Source organism: Musa acuminata, chromosome BXJ1-6, assembly GCF_036884655.1.
Source record: "Musa acuminata AAA Group cultivar baxijiao chromosome BXJ1-6, Cavendish_Baxijiao_AAA, whole genome shotgun sequence".
NCBI classification, from domain to species: Eukaryota; Viridiplantae; Streptophyta; class Magnoliopsida; order Zingiberales; family Musaceae; genus Musa; species Musa acuminata.
Window position 1 is genome coordinate 43,039,712 of NC_088332.1, and position 15,205 is coordinate 43,054,916.

At 37.0% G+C, this 15,205-nt stretch overlaps 2 protein-coding genes across 3 annotated transcripts; one reads left to right on the plus strand and one right to left on the minus strand.

The window, feature by feature from the left end:
• On the plus strand, positions 1-4,495 carry LOC103989588 (protein JASON-like). Of its 2 annotated transcripts, none has more exons than XM_009408470.3 (7): positions 1-224; positions 330-387; positions 513-601; positions 2,251-2,480; positions 2,586-3,441; positions 3,531-3,613; positions 4,140-4,495. In XM_009408470.3, the coding sequence occupies exons 1-7, from the start codon at positions 132-134 to the stop codon at positions 4,207-4,209; spliced, it is 1,479 nt and encodes a 492-aa protein (XP_009406745.2). In that variant the 5' UTR covers positions 1-131; the 3' UTR covers positions 4,210-4,495. The 2 variants fall into 2 exon arrangements, with proteins under 2 accessions (XP_009406745.2, XP_009406746.2); XM_009408471.3 differs by having other exon boundaries at positions 519-601.
• A 3,146-nt stretch (positions 4,496-7,641) lies between these two features.
• LOC135677143 (CBBY-like protein) lies at positions 7,642-15,141 on the minus strand. The gene is made up of 11 exons (XM_065189097.1): positions 14,766-15,141; positions 14,209-14,258; positions 13,902-13,965; positions 13,589-13,637; positions 12,922-12,990; positions 12,418-12,479; positions 10,992-11,072; positions 9,710-9,864; positions 9,532-9,616; positions 8,758-8,901; positions 7,642-7,966 (listed from the first exon to the last, which is right to left on the minus strand). Exons 1-11 carry the CDS (start codon positions 15,122-15,124, stop codon positions 7,864-7,866), a joined length of 1,221 nt encoding a protein of 406 aa, XP_065045169.1. The 5' UTR covers positions 15,125-15,141; the 3' UTR covers positions 7,642-7,863.
• Between the last annotated feature and the right edge of the window lie 64 nt (positions 15,142-15,205).

The following is a 15,205-nucleotide window of genomic DNA, read 5'->3' on the forward strand; positions in this document are numbered from 1 at the left end:
TTCCCCACTCTCTCTCTCTATCTCTCGTGAGAAACGTCGACCGATCGATCGGCTCTTCTTCCTTCCCACTTCTTTCTCTCCGTTTCTTGATTTGTTGGATTTGAGCAACCCTCGGCGTCGTGGATTTGGGCATGGGCTGTATGTTCAGATGCTTTGGGTTCAAAAATAACAATGGTGAACGGAGGAGCCATCCGGTTCCCAGTTCAAGTGTTTCCACGAGCAAGGTACGGCATCAGTTTGATGATCTACTGTTGTTGTTCTTGATAGCAATTGGGGAGTGATTCATACTGTGGCCAATTGATTCCTAAGAATGTGTGTAATTTTGATAGATCGATCAGGGCTATTTGGTGCCAAAGCGGCAGCTGGGATCCTTGTTTCTGGATGAAGGTACGGCTTCTCGCTGAGGATTTTGCATATTTACTAGTAATGATATGGTATATCAGATGTTGTCATGGTGCTGGTCATTTTCTTCCCCCCCTTTTACTTGAATTCTTATTTTGTCCAACTTGAAGAGACAGATTCCCCACCTAAGCAAGTAACAATTCCGAGTGCGAAGAAAAATGGTGTCAAAGATGGCTTATGCGGGGAATTTAAGCATGAGGTATGTGTTGCAATTTACAGTTTTAGGCAACCAAGCATTGTTTTCTTCAAACTTTATTATCCGCATCATGCAGGGCATTGCTTAAACATGAATGAGCGAGTGAAATTGATAGAATATTGAAATCCTCCGTTTGTGATTATATGTTTATTCTAAGTTCTGGCTAGTATGTTTTCAACGCCTATGAAATATAATCTATGAAGTCTTGGATCCGATAGCATAGATTTATTTTCTCAGAAACGACTTTGCCTGTTCCCAATATCAATGTGTATATGTTGCAGACGTTGTCAACATTTGCATTCTGATTAAACGGGACTTTCTTTATTGTAGTTTCCATGTGAAATTGAAATGCAGGGAGAGAAAAATGAGATATGTTTATATAATCCTTATGTGGATTCAACAATAGGGTTAATTTTATGTCACTATCAACCATCCTCAATCTCATTCCCTTTCCTTGATTTACTGTTCGCAAGCCCAGCATCCACATGACACAAATGCACTACCTACTGTTTATTACTTTAGGAAAATTTTATGTTGGAAAACTATTTTCTTTGATGGGGTTCTGATTTCCCAATGTGTTTCTATTGTATCAGATTCTTTCCAATTGAACAGCTTATATCAACATTTTGCTGCATAAATCAGATTTCCTTCTTTGCATCACTAATTTCAAAAGGCTGATTCTCTAATTTTTTCATCTTTCATAGTTTGTTTTTTTGTTCTCTTTCACATTTGTTTGAAAATGTTGCTTTGTTTTAATGTTTTCATCTGCTGTTCAGTTTTGCTACTCTTTTGTCATTACATTAATAAATCCTGTAACTATGTCATTTTTTCAAAAATAAATTATTTCTGAAAGACCAAAATTTATCCACTTCTCGTTTCAGGAGTTTGAAATGGTAAATCTGACAGATAGTGTTTCTTGTATCTCTTTTCTGAACATTTGGTTATGTCACACACAAGTTAATTTTATTCTATTAATAATATCACTAGAGTCACCTGAGTCAATGTTCAATGGGGCATTACAACATGCCTGAGTTAAAATTCATTTATTGCCTGTCCTTATGTAATCCTATGAAAAAGTTCAAAATGCTATGGAAATATATGCTACTTTATCTTAGATACTATTTATGATAGTCTCATGCTATTCTTTGAAAGAACTAGCCTACAGTTTAATGATCTTGTTACGTGAAGATAAATAGCACAAGAATTTTGCCTTCCGTGCAGCTTCTTCCCCATGGTTCAATGCATGAATGACTATAAGGAGCACATGTAACAAGCTGGTAAGCTGACTAGGCCACATACAGATAATATTGTTGGCTAAGATGTTGCAGAAAAGATAACTTCAAAGTCTATATGTCAAATTAGTTTAAGAACAATATCAATTACTTCAATTCAGATTAAGTTTCTGGCCTGTCATTAACCCACTAGTTTAATTTCATTTCATAGAATCGCTGCATTTCTGCTGCGGTGAATGGGGTTACATTGTCGTAGAAATTGGAGACAATGATGTAGTGATGTGGCACAGGGAAAATCTTATGTAAATATACTTTTCTAAGAGTAAATATTACATCTTTTGGTTCGTGTTGTTTGTCTTAAGACAAGTGCTTTTGAGGATAGTTAGGTCATATTTAACTCTGTTTCAATAAATTGAACAGGCTGACTTTCTCAAGGCTTGTGGTGCTATACTCCAAACTCCCGTAGAAATAAAAAAAACATCGGTAGGAACTGTCCAAGCTCCTCATGAGCATGGTGTTTCTTCCAGTTATAACTCATGGGTTCCTGGAACTTCTTGTAAGAAGCTTCTTTGGGATGAAAAACGTGAGCTTTCCCAATGTCCTATACAGATGCAAGACTTTGCTGGTTTTTTGCAGAGCAACTCTCAGAGGTAAATGTAAATTCCCCTGCTCTTTTGTAATCAAATTATTTCATTGTTCAGCATCAATGAGAAGAATACATGTATAATCATTTTCTTAAATGATTTCTACCGTAGCTGTATATTTGAGGGTCATCAAACTCAGCACTGTAAATGTTCTTTCCCTTCGACTAATTGGAGCAACTCAGTGGACCTAGGTGTAGTACAAAATGAATCTGCTCTGGAACCAAAATTGGATATTCATACCCCAGATATATCTCATCAACACAAGTCCCAGACTCGGAATTGTGCTTCTAAATGTTCACCTTTTCCAACACCACTGAAAGTGACCAATGAGATGGAGACACCTGCAACAGTATATCCTGCCAATCGAGAGAATGTTAGAACTGGGAGAAACGCCACAATTCAGACACAGTATGTATGTCCGGTTATCAATGCTGTGGAAAATCTCTCTCGGTGGAAACTGTTGGATGAAGATTCCTCTGAAAAATTGCAATCATATGACAATCTAGATAAGAAAACAAATCATAGTCCTGATACTGGAGATAAAATGCAACAATTGCAACTTATATCAGCTCCTGAGGATTCTCAATTGTCTATCACCCACAGGCTCACCTCTCCAAGTGATAAGAGAAGACAAAAAGATGAGGAAGTCTACACTGATAAATATGTTTCTGGGAAGACTATGAACAAATTGGAAGCACCTTCCGATGATAGAGATAAGACAATATTGAGCCTGAAATACCCAGAGCAAGTAGTAACAAGCTTATCTCAATGGTTGAAACCTCCTATTAAAAAGGATGGACTGCACGATGAGCTTCATGAAAAATCTCGCTCAGGAAAGAGCTCTGATGCAGACAGGCCTATTCTTGGCATGGTTGCAGCACACTGGAAAGATGAAGAGCCTGAACCTAAATTGTCGAAAAGGTGGGATGGAAATGGAATTCCAAACTCAACAAACAAGTATAAAGAGGTAATATTTGCAGCTTTCCTACAGTTATATGATCTTCAATTCATTGTCTCTCCAATTACAAATAAAAAGCTTTCTGTGCTGTGCACCAGGATCAGAAAGTCAGCTGGCATGCAACCCCATTTGAAGAGAGACTAGAGAAAGCACTCTCTGATGAAAATTTCATACCACAAAGGTCCGATATTATGTTTGTCTTGCCACTAGAATTATGTTGTATATGCAAATGAATTTCATTCAGCTACGCAATTTCTGGTTGATTGTGCAAATATAGATTCCTTTCCTTGCAGATAAATGCACTTGCATCACTAATGCTTATTAATCCTTTTTATTCGTCAGCTGCTTGAGCTTTTATAACTTTTAGCTTAATCAATCTTTTTATTTTGCTTCTTCAATAAGCACCTCTTCCATATATCTATCTGTATGGATGACAAGTTAGTTGTGACTTTGTTCAAGTAATAGATTGTCACTCAATCTGTTAAAAACATTCCTCCCTTGGTATCTTTTGTAAAATTTCTCAATCTGAGTGCCTTAAAATAAATAATGCAATTCCTCAAGAGATGCACATATTTTGCTCTTATGATGGCAAGAACCAACTGCAAGTCTTGCAATCCCTAGTTCTCCAAACGTTTCTTCTAGCATGCTTTGCCTCACTGCTTGTTTTCTCTTGACTTCGCTGACACTAATTCGCTTCTGAATACTAGGAACCTTCATCATGGAAAACTGATAGAATTGGAGGGTGAAGGTGAGCTAAGCGATACGGCGGCATCATAAAATGGTAATCACCATGAATTTTGTGCGCTCAAGGTTTAAAAATGTTGACATTTGCCGTGTTTCTTTATCGGTTAGTACTGTATAAACTGCAGCATCTCTTTTCGATTTGATGCTGTCGTTTGCCTCGAACACAAAAACTACTTATTCTCCACAGAGAATCTCTGTACATAAAAATCTGGAAATCTTTTCTGGATATTAGACTTCTTCCTAGCATACAGCAACTTTAGAGCTTTTTTTAGGCCCTTGAATGTGTTCAAGTGACTACATAAAGCAACTTTGCCATTTATCCTGTTGCCTAAAATTTAAGATCATCATTAAGTATTGCACAACTGGACTAGGAGGAAATGAAATGCTTGACCGATATGAATATTGTGAAAGATTATTCAAATATTGACCACTGCCTAATTTGGGAGTTTTCTGTGACCTCTTAGTTATCTGCTGGACCTGACTTGCACATAGAACTGGAGATTTTGGAAGAAGCAAAACCCTAACAGCACTGTGATTATTGAGAATATTCTTCACAAGCATTTTGTTATTCTGTCTTATATAGTGGGTGAAACATAAAACTTACTTGAGTGTCACTGGCAGCTCGACCCACTTAACATAATGATTTCCAGAATTGATTCTCAGTTACTCATATGTGGAAAGGAGCTGACAAAAACCCTTCGGTTGTAGCACTTTACCTTAGGTTTCGTTGATCAAGTCAAGATTGGTCCTTAGCCCTTCCTCTAATATTCTTTCACCACAGTCTATGCTTCAAGCTATCCAGATGTAGTTGGATAGACTCAAGCAATTACCAAATATTAGTAGGACTCGAAAGAGTTATAAACGGTGTTTACCAAGTCCCTTTGGGATGCCTATCGACTCCCAAATATTAGTAGGACTCAGGCAATTTAGCTTTCTAACCCAGCGCATGAAGTAGGTGTTCTTAGACTACTAGATATGAAGTGCTCGTTTGGCAACTCAATTGCTTCTTTAGTGGTGCCTCCTCGAGCTATTGCTTGTCAAAGCTGAGACACTTGTTCATCTCTGAGAGCTCTATCGTCACCATGGTGTGTGAGCTAGGTCTTCTCTTTCCAGCGCATGTTGACCTCGTTTGACCTCCAACTGGCCTTCCTTGGTTGATTTATTTTGAAGACCTAACCAAAGTCGAGTCCAAACTAGGCCTCCTCTCTTCCCTTGAGGAGTTTAACCCTGAGAAGATGTGATGGAAGACATCCAAACTAGGCCTTTGGCGAGAGGTTTGGTTTATATAAAGAGTTTTGGGAGTTGCATTGAGTTTTCAAAGTCCAAACTTGTCATAATGCAAGTATGAAAGAGACGGTCAAGATCACCTGAGACTGTTAATTCGACTAAATGGGTGGCATAGAATATATAGTGTTAGGATTAAAAATTATTATATTATTAAAAAATTAAATCGAATCAAATACTATAATCGAAGTGGCTCAATGAATGGTTACATCAGTTATGATAGAATTGGATCATAAAATTGTCTCCTATTCTAACACAATTGAATCCAATCACAAAACATATTGTGTTATGATACAATCAATAAGTGTTCTTTATCTTCTAATATTATGAATTCTATCATGAAAAATCTTTTAATTTCTAAGTAGTCAAATCCAACTATGAAGTGTCTCATGTCTTTGACATGGTCGAATTTAATTATAAAATATTTTTCTAACAAGATTGAATCTGATCATTAAGCATCTTTTATTTTCTAACACAACCAAATTTCACTATCAGATATCCACAAATTTTTTGACATGACCAAATCCAACTATAAAGTCTCTTATCCGAGCTAATTATATATTTCTCTATATAGTTAGTTGTCATTAGCGTATCGACCTCCTTTGCCTCCACTAGAGCAACCAATCGATTGTGCACGCCAACCTCAAGCCCTCTAATGTCCTACTTAGCTCAGATTTTGAGTCTTGTCTCGCTGACTATACTCTCATCCCCTCTCTCCTCCTTCCCTCGGCCTCCCCCCATGATCTCGTTGCCTCCTCCATCACATCCTCCTCCCTCTTCCATCGCACGCCCAGGTCCCACCTTCCCAAGCCCTCCTTCACCCTCCCTCTTCGATCTCTACAACTTTGACGTTCTCCTCTTGGAGCTCCTTAGTTGGAGGGCCCCCTTCGAAGACCTAGTGGAGGAGCACGATGTCGACATCTCTCGGTGGGTCTACTCCATGCGGGAGGAGCGAAAAGACTCCGATGGTCATTCAGGAACGAGACATATTAGGAGAAGTTGACGATGTTGGTGAACATCACGGTGGCATGCATAGCGGTCGAGACGAAGACTTGATCGTCGATGTGAGCTATGAATGATCAAGGAGGCGTGGATGGAGGTGACGGTCTTGTCCAACAACAATGACCACTCGTAGGGAGGTGATCGAACACGATGCAGAGCTTGCCAAAGGAGCATGGATCGAAAGGTGACATCTGCATCGATGTCGACGCAGATGCAAAGGGTGGAGAGGATCTACTCGATGGGTTAGCAGCGAGGTAACCACCATCTTCACCGTAGACATTATGGCGACCACCACCATTTGCGTCGACGCCGGCGTAATTGATGTTCAACAACTGCGTAAGCATTGAGACGTAGATACAATGTGATGAAGGGTGGGTGACGATGAGATCGACGAAGAGCTCCTTGTGGAGGCGAGTGGTGTCATAGTGAGAGCGAACATTATCGTTGTTGAAGGCGACCAGGCAGTTGCGTCGGCATCAATGCCAATGGTGTTATCGTCCACCACCACTAGCGTCAGCGACGCCACCGAACGTTAAGATTACCTCTTACCACATATTCTGATCAATCAAATCTTACCATGAATTACCTCTTATTCAAATCTTACCATGAAAACATTCTCAAGCTTCCCATATATTTGACACGATCAAATCCAATCACTAAACGTTTTGATGTTTTTTGATGCAACCACAAAATTATCGATTATGCTTAATGGTATTGCATCCATCCATCTACGGAAGTGTCCAATATTTTTCGTTGCATCCAAAACCGACCATGATATGTCCAACCAGAAAGCCATCCACCATGTAACGTAATTAAATCATCCACCAAAGATATTATATTCCAACACCCTCCACCGAGAACACAGTGTTTGGACATTTGTGACGTAGTTAAATCATCCACCAAAAATATTATATTAGGACACCCTCCACCAAGAACACAATGTTTTGACATCCTTGGTATGTCGAAACATAATTAGGTGACAGATGATAAGAGATGGATCCAACACAATATCTCTTACCGAATTCCATCATCTACCGAAAAACAAAAATGTGCTAGGGGCTTTGACAAAACCCAAAGTTAGCTTCCTGTCCCAACAACAGCTCCAACAATCGGTTAACATTACTTGTAGCAGCAATTAGTACTTGAGGTAATAATACATCTTCTATGTAAACCAAAGTCTGAAGCATTATAATAATAATTACTATTATTATTATATTATGTATCTTCTATGTTCTCCTGTTGAAAGAATGTCCTATAGGAAAAAGCAGGTGCACACGTGCGAAAAGATGTCTTGTACTAAATAACACATTGATTGGACCTCACATCAGGGGCCCCAGGCAGAGAACCCTCCTGCCCTGCCCAGGTCAGGGTTTTTGTGCGTAGACGAGTCTCTCGATTCACCTACGACCACTTCTTGCGGCGCAGCTTAGAGAGAGTTAGATCCGCTCCACCAAATGCATCCATAACAGCCTTTGCTGACCGGAATTCAGCTCTAGCTGTGGCGCTGAAATAACAAACGGCACAACAATTCACTAAACAAGCACAAGCACGTTGTTGTTGATACGCATTATGCAGGAAAAAGCAAGCTGTGATTAACTGGTAACATGTCAAATAAACGATGGTTTGTCTATAGGTTGGCTACTGGGAGGCAGATCAGAGAGATTATTATACAATGCACTAATCAACTGTAAAAGTTTGATTGGATCAGTACAAACCGAAAAACTTCATCTAGTTGAGAAAAATATAAGCAAATGACAGGTGCTAAATGCTATTTAGCATGCTGATGTGGCTCAATGACAGGCATACCTTCAATGCATTTTATACATTGAAAGGGCAGCCCGGTGCACAGGCCTCTTGTCAATGCAATGTATTTATAAAAATAAAATAGCATAACTGCATGGCCATTATTCGGTCATAACTAGCATAAATTAGATAGCTTGGTAATTACATATCTTGCATGCTTTATCGTTTTCGAGTGGCAAGTGCAATGTTTTGGTCTGATGACTCTAATTAAATTACTCGATCCCTCGGACCATCAAACTTGTAACTGATCTTAGCTACTGTCGGTAAGAAAAACATCAATAATCACTTGAGTACCCATATTCTTCCTTTCAATAAACTATTTACAATATTTTTATCAGTATTTATTATTATTTTTTAATCTTTAGATTAACCTCGACCTTTTGTTTTTTATTTTATATAGCTGATCACAGTACCCCAACGTAGTAAGAAATGGTAGTAACTAAATGAACCCATCGGAAAAACTTACACGAACCACCAGAAATGGATCCTTACCCGCTTCGGATAACAACACAAGGCATTCCTATTCGCTCAGCCCCATAGACACCAGATTGGCTTCCCGCTATCAGCACACAGTTGTCCACAGGTAAACCTGTATATTCAGCTCCAGCTCGCAATGTTACAATTATGTTCTCCAAGCTGCATCAAGTAATTCAGCCAAAATATGAGATGTAAAAAATTTCTATTTTTTTCCTTAACCACAAAAATACAAATTAAAAGAGTACATTTTTATAGTTTACCCCAAATCTTAAATTTATGCATCTCAAATGAAAAGCATCAAATCACAAAGTAACATCTATCCAAATCAACCTTTTTGAGAGGAAAACAACCTACCATTGAGACAAACAAGGAAAAGCAATTTTTGGTCAGGAATGCAACAGTGAAATACGGCAAGATGCATCAGAAATAGAGATTCTTGTTTTCTTTTTTTTTAAATGAGAAAAGTGGGATCATTTTTAAGGGAAGCATGTGAAGTACCAAGATTGCCTACTCTAGGAATCATTCCTAAGGGAAAGCATGTGGCCTTGCTCACACTATTTAAATATATGGAAAGCATTAATCTATCCTCTATGTTCCAAGTTACACCCTCATCGCCCTCTTCTATTGACCATCAAATACTAGAAGAACAAGAAAAACTAAAACATGATAGATCATCAGCACTTGGCATCAATTTATATAGTTGAAAAATACTAATGCATCATAGATAAAATCAACAAAAAACAACAACTGTAGAGAATGCCTGAAAAAATTGATAGGAGAATTACAAACCTTTCAGGCGAACTGATATCTATATCAACACTTAGTTTCAAAATGGATGCAACATCCTGTGCAATCCTTTGCTTCTCCATCGAAGCTGCTTAACATTACTCAAATTACTAAATTTTTCCCACGATGATACTACTGTGAAAAATTAGGTCTAGTAGAAGATCCATGTTCAATTTTTCACCTGCTTTCTGTACTTCTTTGGCAAGTAACTCCTCCAAGCTAGATGACACTCCTTTCCCTAGAACAAGTTGCCCATACAAACTTTCTTTCACTTCTTCCTTACCAACTATTTTCACTTTGGACAACCGTTCTTGGCCCAGTTTTTCAATAATAGACCTGCAAGTTGAACAAGACATTTAAATTAATTTCTACAGAATCTTCAAAAATCCAAACAGAAAGTAGAGAAAAATCAACATATTTATATATTTTTCTTAAATCCCCATGTATTTGCTCAAGATGAAAATACTTCTACATTAAGTGTGTTGAATGCATTAATAATAACATTATGATAAGTAAAATCAAGCCAAAATTCTCCTCCATTAGCTTTATAATGTCAGATCCTGACATTCTTAAAATTTCTTCAGAAGATGATATGTTTAACAAACTTAATTAACATCTCAAGGGACATAGGGGCTCTCAGGTAAGGGGAAATTAACAATTCTCTCCAAAATAGCATATCATAGATTCCACAAATAACAGTCTACAACCAAAAAAAGTCCGGACAGAGGCAACGTTGATCAATACGGCCACATCATTCAAGTGCAATAACAGAGAATTAACATTAAGTAGGCACCACAAGCTTCTGTTTCATTTTAGGTAAATTTAGATACATGGATGCATCTTCTTAAATCATATACTTCCATATATTTGGTCTGGTGGATGCTGGAAACTTAAGATAGTGATAACTCGTGAAGCATGTTTACGAATATGGGATACAGATACGAAGCGTTACAGATACATTGACATGTCAAATTTTGAAAAAAAAAAAATGAGATACAACATAAATACAATAATAAAAAAATTCATATATATATATTGATAATTCATACATATAGGTTATATATATATATATATATATATATATATATATATATATATATATATATATATATATATATATATATATATATATATATATATATAATAGCAAGTCATTCCCCAACTAGAAACAAACCTATCCATCATGAAAGGAGTTATCTTTAATAGCACAACGTTTCAAGAATATAGAGATCAAAATAATTTATAATGAATATACAGAGTTCATTCTTTTAATATCAATTAATCATAATTCTTTAGTACTTCCCATATTTGTTTCACATGAATACAACTTTTCTGGTTGATCAGTTCAGTCAATTCAATTGCAAACATCATTATCAACTCATGTATATATGACTAATATTAATAAGACCATCTACAACCTAAGGCGTCTTGTAACAAAATGAACAACAGAAATGTCAACAAACCTGCATGCTTTGTCCCCATATTTGCTGTAGGCTATCAGCAGGGCAACAGGTAAACCTTCATTAAGTGCATCATCAATAAAACTACCAGTCACAATATAAAATGATCAACTAAATATCCAATAATTAGAATGAAAATTGCACTAAGAAAAAATAAAAAAGGAACAAATACTATAAATATATGACCATAAGAGCAATCTCAATCCTTGAAGTGTGAAATCGAAGGAAGCAAGATTTTGATTGGCATACAAGCAGTTAAACATGAGTAATACCATCTAAATTGCTTAAAAAAAGAAAAACAAGTTGCCAAAGCACTTTCTACTTTGTCACAGATGCATGGCTCAAATGTCTTCCGGATGCTTTGCTATGGGCATCTAAGCTGGACTTAATCAGTATACAAAATCAATGTTAGGAGATTTGCATGTGTTTCTAATGGCTGCAAATGTCAAATTTCTTTCCCTTAAAATGTAAGAGTAAGAAACATTTCAATAATTAAAACTGAAAATAAGAAATCTCCTCTTTTTTTGTGTAACAGCAAAAGGTTACTATATTCTTGGGTAGCCATTACACCCAAGTCACTGGTTTTTAAGAAGCTTTTTATCCTATAAGCCATACACATATATCTCGAAGATACTCAAGGAAAAGTGCTAGGACCATTAAGCTCACAATCCATAATCTCAAGTAAAAATAGCAGGTGGATAAGTGTTACAAAATAGCACAAAGTAACTAATGGTGTACAATACGTTACCTTGCATTTCCATAAAAAAAACAAAACAAAGATCTTTAGTGGCAATCCTAAAATTCCTAGGGATCCATAGAACATCCTGTGATTGTTCACTTTTCACGTACTTCATAAATTCTGGTGTCCAGCCTTCCAATGACCATTAAGTTTGAAAGGATCTTAGCATTAAATTTAATTATGACAAAAGGAATTAAATCATTTAAGTAGAAAAAAGCTAAAATTTTCTCATTCATGATTCAACCTTTATCTACCTCAATTAACTTCTTCTACAAAACATAGACTGAAAACATCACTTAATATAAAAATCTTATTAATCCAGAGTTACCAAAATTATACTGAATAATAAATCACCATCGTATATGGTCATATCAGCTTGTATCAATCAGTACTTGTGAGTATATACCCCTACTGAAACCAAGATATATGGTCTCATATGGTCCTTAACCAGAAGGGAAAATACTGATAATTAAGTACAGATCTAGTCAGTATTTAAAACGTAGCTCAAAACTATATTGAAGATTCAGAAAAGCCTACAGAAAAACACCACAGCTACTGGTTTGAAGAAAAACTGAATCCAACACTGATGCCACAAAATCATGTAAGTACACAGCGTGAACAATTGCTCTGATAAAAATATCATGACACATTCTTGAAGGTAATAGGCAGATAAAAATACATTAAACTTACTTCTCAACCCCAGGTCGCAAAGTTAAGCTGCTTGAGGTAGAAAAATCTTCCAAAGCTTTTTGCTGCAAAGATTATGCACATAGTTCTCTATTGAAGGCCAAAAGGACAATCATATAAATCTAGATGCAAACTACTGCAAGCAAAGACTATTAGCTATGGTAAGGTTTATTCAAAAGTTCAACAAGTTGACTCAAATATCAACTAGGAAAAAAAAAATCTAATTGAGGAGAGGAAAACTCAGGTTAAATTTCCATCTCTGGGAAAAAACCATCTGCAGCATCTGATATCGAACTACATATCAAAATTTACTCCACAAGAGAGAGTTTTCCAGTTGGCACCCTAAATGGCTTAGAGGATAAAATTTCAGTCTCTCTCAGAACATTATACACTGTCACTTCAGACTAATGATATGCACATGCTCATTCTCTAAACCAAAGCAGTTCCCAGAATGGCTAAATGTTTGAAACATCCATTGAAAAAAAAAGTGCTGGGGCAAGTAACTACCTTTTCACGTAAAACTCTTTTCATGAATGCTTCTTTCTCATTTGTAGGCAATGAAGCAGGCCAGCCAATCTACACAAAATAACAGGAAAGGCTCAAGGTACAAGAACCATTCACAATACAAGCAAATGAACTCAGATTTTTTCTTGTCAAATTACTCCAACTGGTTAACTCATGTTTCACATGACACATTCTACACTAAGAAAAGAAATGAACAACATTAACAATAATAAAGTTGTAAAATCTCAACTATTTGCGTCGGTTGCATGGATCTTTTGCCATCATTGAGACCTTAATTTGATATTTCATAATTAATTCTTTGAAAAAAGACAAAAGACATAATTTGATATTTGGAAGGGTCAGTATACAGACCTTCCACATTTAACAACATTTCAACTCTCTACATGGACTTAATCTCTTTTTAACACTGCCGCTTTTGCAACAATCCAAAATAGACAATGCAATCCAGAAGTGCCTCTCTTAACTTTAAAACATCAACTATATAACTGAAATAGAAGCCTGAAAATGAAACCTTCATACCAAAAAGAAAAATATCCGAGCATAGCAGGAGGCCATTTAGTATCAAGTTCCCTTCTGCCTCTCTACTTATGCGCATTAGCAATATGAAGCTATTAAATAAATCACAAAATCAATTTAGTAAAAAGAGTACCCTGTTGAAAAATAAGATCAACATCCGTTCTTCGTCACCAGCAGCCTTCCTGAAACAATGATATGTTATCTTCATGCCATTGAAAAACACTGAGTCATACATTAATAGGCAAATGTTCATCAACATCTGGGACTTACAACAGAAAATATATATTAAAAAATCCAAGAAAGAAAAATTAATCTGATACAGTGTTTAAATAAACCATTTCACAAAATACTAGAAGAAGAAACAACAGAAAGTATATAAGAAAATCATCACATTAAAGGTTCCATCTTGATCAATTTAAAAGCATGCTCCAATTTGTTTCACGCACCTACTCAGATCAGCATATATCGGTTCTGTCCAATTAGCACAATCCAGCCCAAGTTTCTGAAATGCTGATTGTAGTTAAACCAAAAAAAAAAACAGGTACATGTTAATAACTTCAGTGGATCTCAGCATTATTACATTCTAGAATGGTCATTTATAAAAAAGAAAGTATTCAGAGGGTTACTTTTCAAGAAGGAAAAGGCATAGACCAATAGATACACCAGGAGACCAAAAGTAAAAAAAAAAATGGTAAAGAACAGCAGAAATGAAAATGTTTACAGGTACACATTGTAATAATTCAGAAGCCGCACCTACATTAAACGCTTGACGATTTCCTAAACGATATATGTCTGCAATAACCCTGGTAGAAGAAATATGTCAAACAAATTCAGTATTAATAACAATGTACCTAAGCAAAATATATGGATTTCTATTTGAGTAGATTTCTATTTTAGTATCATATATTTCTTTAATTTAAAAGAACCATAACATGCCAACAAAAACCATGACAAGCAAAATCCCCTTCAGCTTAACGAAGTTGATATCAATGATAAGATTTAGATTATATAAACCTTCTTCTATCAGCTACCTTCTTCTACCTTCCCACAAAACTAATATCAACGTGCCACCAGGAACTATCACCAAGAAATTTCTACACTCGTATCTGACAACCAAGAATCATCATTACCATTTATTTTTACTAAAAGAAATCAAAGTCCCAGAATTCAAACTAAAAAAGAAATGGGACATAATTCGAAAGCATCTCAACTCCTCAATCCCTGCCGTAAAGAAAGACATGTAAATACCATGACATCATTCGATTAAATTAGAAACCACGCAAAAGCGAAGAGCAGAGGTAAACCCTAACCCTTCGACTTCAAGGAGAAGAGCGAGGTCCTGCGCCGGCTTCGAATCTTGGAGATCGGACGAGGAGAAGCGACGGGAAGACGAAAATCGGGGCGATTTGGCGTTCTTGCAGGTGGGAAAACCGACGGAGCCCCTGCAGAAGCCGGCAACGCAGGGAAGCGGCGGCGGCGGAGAAGGAGACGGGTTCTTGGGGACATCGTGCCAGGCGACGGGCAAGGCGGGGAGGGAACCGCTAGGAACGAGGCATCGGGCGACGGCGGCCGCGGCCATCGGCCGCGGTGGGAAGGCGGGATCGCAGGAGAAAGGAATGGGGAAGGAGAGATGCAGATTGATCCGTGAAGCAGCGACGGCGTCTCTCATCCCCTTTCATACGCGCCTCATATCGAACGCTGAGAACACACCCGACTTAATCACCGCCACGAGTACGTGGCGAACATCCAA

What these genes read in the sequence shown, in the direction of transcription:
- LOC135677143 (XM_065189097.1), bottom strand. Translation starts at nt 15,124, where the DNA reads ATGAGAGACGCCGTCGCTGCTTCACGGATCAATCTGCATCTCTCCTTC. An exon ending in ATATATGCTGATCTGAGTAG is followed by an intron (nt 13,638 to 13,901) that starts GTGCGTGAAACA and finishes TCATTGTTTCAG; the next exon opens with GAAGGCTGCTGGTGACGAAG. An exon ending in TATGGGGACAAAGCATGCAG is followed by an intron (nt 9,865 to 10,991) that starts GTTTGTTGACAT and finishes TTCAACTTGCAG; the next exon opens with GTCTATTATTGAAAAACTGG.
- LOC103989588 (XM_009408470.3), top strand. Translation starts at nt 132, where the DNA reads ATGGGCTGTATGTTCAGATGCTTTGGGTTCAAAAATAACAATGGTGAA. An exon ending in GCGGGGAATTTAAGCATGAG is followed by an intron (nt 602 to 2,250) that starts GTATGTGTTGCA and finishes TAAATTGAACAG; the next exon opens with GCTGACTTTCTCAAGGCTTG. An exon ending in TTGCAGAGCAACTCTCAGAG is followed by an intron (nt 2,481 to 2,585) that starts GTAAATGTAAAT and finishes TTTCTACCGTAG; the next exon opens with CTGTATATTTGAGGGTCATC.